Source organism: Vicia villosa, unplaced genomic scaffold (assembly GCF_029867415.1).
Source record: "Vicia villosa cultivar HV-30 ecotype Madison, WI unplaced genomic scaffold, Vvil1.0 ctg.002106F_1_1, whole genome shotgun sequence".
In the NCBI taxonomy this organism is placed as follows: Eukaryota; Viridiplantae; Streptophyta; class Magnoliopsida; order Fabales; family Fabaceae; genus Vicia; species Vicia villosa.
In genome coordinates, this window is record NW_026705842.1 from 311,215 (window position 1) to 315,204 (window position 3,990).

The 3,990-nt window shown below is 34.7% G+C and overlaps 1 protein-coding gene across 1 annotated transcript; it reads left to right on the forward strand.

Moving 5' to 3' along the window:
* The first annotated feature begins 264 nt into the window (after nucleotides 1–264).
* On the forward strand, nucleotides 265–3,755 carry LOC131637886 (MDIS1-interacting receptor like kinase 2-like). The gene is made up of 2 exons (XM_058908452.1): nucleotides 265–3,168; nucleotides 3,260–3,755. Exons 1-2 carry the CDS (start codon nucleotides 327–329, stop codon nucleotides 3,613–3,615), a joined length of 3,198 nt encoding a protein of 1,065 aa, XP_058764435.1. The 5' UTR covers nucleotides 265–326; the 3' UTR covers nucleotides 3,616–3,755.
* The last annotated feature ends 235 nt before the right edge of the window (nucleotides 3,756–3,990 follow it).

Here is a 3,990-nt window from a genome sequence, read left to right on the forward strand (position 1 = left end):
ATTTACCCCATAAAAAAACTCTACGTCTTATTTTATTTCTTATATCCAAAATGAAAAAAAATGTGACAACAAAATTTATATTAATGAATGTCACATATTCAGACATACGTACCTTTGAAGCAGACTTAAATTGACCATCAAATTTAACATAATAACTATTATTTAAGCATATACACAGTTCACACATACTGTACCCACTATAACCAAAATAAAATATTCACACTTATCAACCCACGTTGTTATAATTTATAAACTATACTAAACTCAAACTTATATACAGAGATCCATGAAAAAAATTCATAAACCCTCAACCAACTTTGATTATAATGCTACCACCCACCTTCATCATGATTCTCTTCATAATTCTCTTTGTCCTTTCAACACTTTCATTGCCACAATCTATAGCTGAAGCCACTGAAACTGAATCACAGGCTTTGTTAAAATGGAAACATAGCTTTGATAACCAAACCCAAACTCTCTTATCAACTTGGAAAAACACCACAAATCCATGCACATGGAGAGGAATCCAATGTCACAAATCTAATTCCATTTCTACCATAAACCTTGAAAATTTTGGACTCAAAGGTACACTTCACTCTCTCACTTTTTCCTCACTCCCTAATCTCACAACCCTAAACATCTATGGTAACCAATTTTATGGAAACATTCCTCCACAGATTGGAAACATGTCAAAAATAATCACATTGAATTTTTCTCAAAATTCTATTGATGGTTCCATTCCTCAAGAACTTTTCACTTTGAAAAGTTTACAAAATGTTGATTTCTCATTTTGTAAACTAAGTGGAGGAGTTTCTAGCTCTATAGGAAATTTAACCAATTTATTGTACCTAGATTTAGGTCACAATGATTTTTCTGGTGGATTTATTCCTCCTGAGATTGGAAAGTTGAACAAATTATGGTTTCTATCAATTCCAGAAAGTAAACTATTTGGTTCAATTCCACAAGAAATAGGGTTTTTGACAAACCTTACTTATATTGATTTGTCATTGAATTCTCTATCTGATGTTATTCCTGAAACCATAGGTAATCTGAGTAAATTGAATATACTTGTACTTTCTAATAACACCAAGTTGTCTGGTTCAATTCCACACTCCTTGTGGAACTTGTCTAGTTTGAATCTGATCTACTTTGATAAAATGAATCTTTCTGGTCCAATCTCTGATTCTATAGAAAATTTGGTTAATTTGGTTGAACTTGCACTTGATCTCAATCGCCTTTCCGGATCCATTCCTTCCACAATTGGGAACTTGAAAAATCTTGTTACTTTGTATTTGTCGACTAATCATCTCACTGGATCGATTCCTGAGTCGATAGGGAATTTGATCAATTTGCAAATTCTTAGTCTCCAAGAAAACAATCTGACTGGAACAATTCCAGAGTCGATTGGAAATTTGAAGTGGCTCACTACTTTTGAAGTAGCTACTAATAAACTTCATGGTAGAATTCCAGATGGACTTTATAACATTACCAATTGGTATTCCTTTGTTGTGTCTGGGAATGCTTTTGTTGGTCATTTGCCGTCTCGAATATGCTCTGGTGGAAAATTAAGGTACTTAAATGCGGATTCCAACCGTTTCACCGGTCCTGTGCCAACAAGTTTGAAAAACTGTTCTAGTATTGAAAGAATCACGCTCCAGGTGAACCAAATAGAAGGAGATATATCGCAAGATTTTGGTGTATATCCGAAATTGCGGTATCTTGATTTGAGTGACAATAAATTTCATGGACACATTTCAACAAACTGGAATAAGAGTCTTGATCTTGATACTTTCCAGGTATCTAACAATAATATTTCTGGTGTTATACCATTAGAACTTATTGGTTTAACCAAGCTGGGTAGGCTTCACCTTTCTTCAAATCAACTGACTGGGAAACTTCCAAAGGAATTAGGAAACAGGAAATCATTGGTTGAACTAAAGCTTAGTAACAATCAGTTGACAGATAAGATTCCAACAGAAATTGGATCGCTGCAAAGTCTCGAAGAGTTGGATCTCGGCGGAAATGAGTTGAGTGGCACAATACCGGAAGAAGTTGCAAGGTTGTCCAGCTTACGGACGTTGAATTTGAGTAGAAACAAACTTGAAGGAAGTATTCCATATCAGTTTGGCTCATCTCTTGGGTCTCTTGATCTAAGTGGCAATTTTTTGAGTGGAAAGATACCAACAGCTCTTGGAGGTTTAGTGCAGTTGTCAATGTTGAATCTCTCACATAATATGCTTTCAGGAACCATTCCTCAAAATTTTGAAAGGAGTTTGGATTTTGTTAACATATCAGACAACCGGTTAGAAGGCCCTCTTCCGAAGATTCCGGCTTTTCTTAGTGCTTCAATTGAATCATTCAAAAATAACAAAGACTTATGTGGAAATATCACAGGATTGGATCCTTGTCCAACAAGCCGTAGTCGAAAGAGCAAACATGTCCTTCGGTCAGTATTGATTGCTCTAGGAGCTCTAATATTAGTGGTGTGCAGTGTCGGAATTTCAATGTATATTTTGTTTCGAAGGAAATCAGTAAAGGAAGAAAGCCAAACTCCAGAAGAAACACAAAGAGGAATACTATTTTCAATTTGGAGTCATGATGGAAAAATGATGTTTGAAAATATCATTGACGCTACTGAGAATTTTGATGACAAACATCTCATTGGAGTTGGGAGTCAAGGAAATGTTTACAAGGCAGAGTTGTCTTCAGATTTGGTTGTTGCTGTGAAGAAGCTTCATTCAGTAACAGATGAAACAAAGTCGTATTTCAGTTCAAAGTCTTTTACGAGTGAGATTGAAACCTTGACAGGAATCAAACACAGAAACATCATAAAGCTTCATGGATTTTGCTCACATTCTAAGTTCTCGTTTTTGGTTTACAAGTTCATGGAAGGTGGAAGCTTAGATCAAATGCTAAACAATGACACACAAGCCACTGCATTTGATTGGGAAAAGAGGGTGAATGTTGTTAAAGGTGTCGCCAATGCTTTGTCCTATTTGCATCATGATTGCTTGCCTCCGATTATTCATCGTGACATATCGAGCAAGAATGTTCTTCTTAATCTTGACTATGAAGCTCATGTCTCCGACTTCGGGACGGCTAAATTTCTAAAGCCTGGTTTACCTAGTTATACCCATTTTGCAGGCACTTTTGGGTATGCTGCTCCAGGTTAGAATATTTTTCCTCTTGTTTTGATTTTATATTTTCATATCATTTTCATATAATATTGAAACTCATAAGATAATTTGTTTGTTTGCAGAATTGGCACAAACAATGGAAGTGAATGAGAAATGTGATGTATATAGCTTTGGAGTACTTGCATTGGAAATCATAATGGGAAAACATCCAGGAGATCTGATTTCATTATTTTTGTCACCATCTACAAGATCAATGGCTAACAATATGTTGTTGATAGATGTTTTAGATCAAAGACCTCACCAAGTTATTAAACCAATTGATGAAGAGGTGATCTTGATTGCAAGGTTGGCATTGGCTTGCTTGAGTCAAGAACCACGTTCGAGACCAACCATGGATCAAGTGTCAAAGATGCTTGCAATAGGAAAAACACCTCTGGGAAACCAACTTCACATGATTAGACTAGGACAACTACAATAACTCTGAGAAATAATCTATTTCTTTTATCTATTTTGTATGTTTAGTAACATTCTTGTCATTTTCTCATTTCTTCTGTTGTAAGCTTTGTATATAAAATGAATAAATAGTAATTTCGATCATAATCTATCATTTTGTTATCAATTTAGTCACTAGATTATTAAAATCAATTAATAGGGAGCGTCAGATATCAACCTTCACATTTCAGATTATTGAATGATATCTAAATCACCTATATTTTCATAGAGATGTCGGTACAGTTCTTAAAGATTGGAGAATAGACTTCATTAATCCTAAAACACTAGGAAACTTCTCACACATGGTATTATAACCATAAGCAATAAAATAGGTAAGATAAAGATATAATAAAACAATAAA

Excerpts from the sequence above, each read along its gene's own strand:
- LOC131637886 (XM_058908452.1), top strand. The coding sequence starts at position 327 with ATGCTACCACCCACCTTCATCATGATTCTCTTCATAATTCTCTTTGTC. Across the intron at positions 3,169-3,259 it reads TTTTGGGTATGCTGCTCCAG|AATTGGCACAAACAATGGAA; the intron begins GTTAGAATATTT and ends GTTTGTTTGCAG.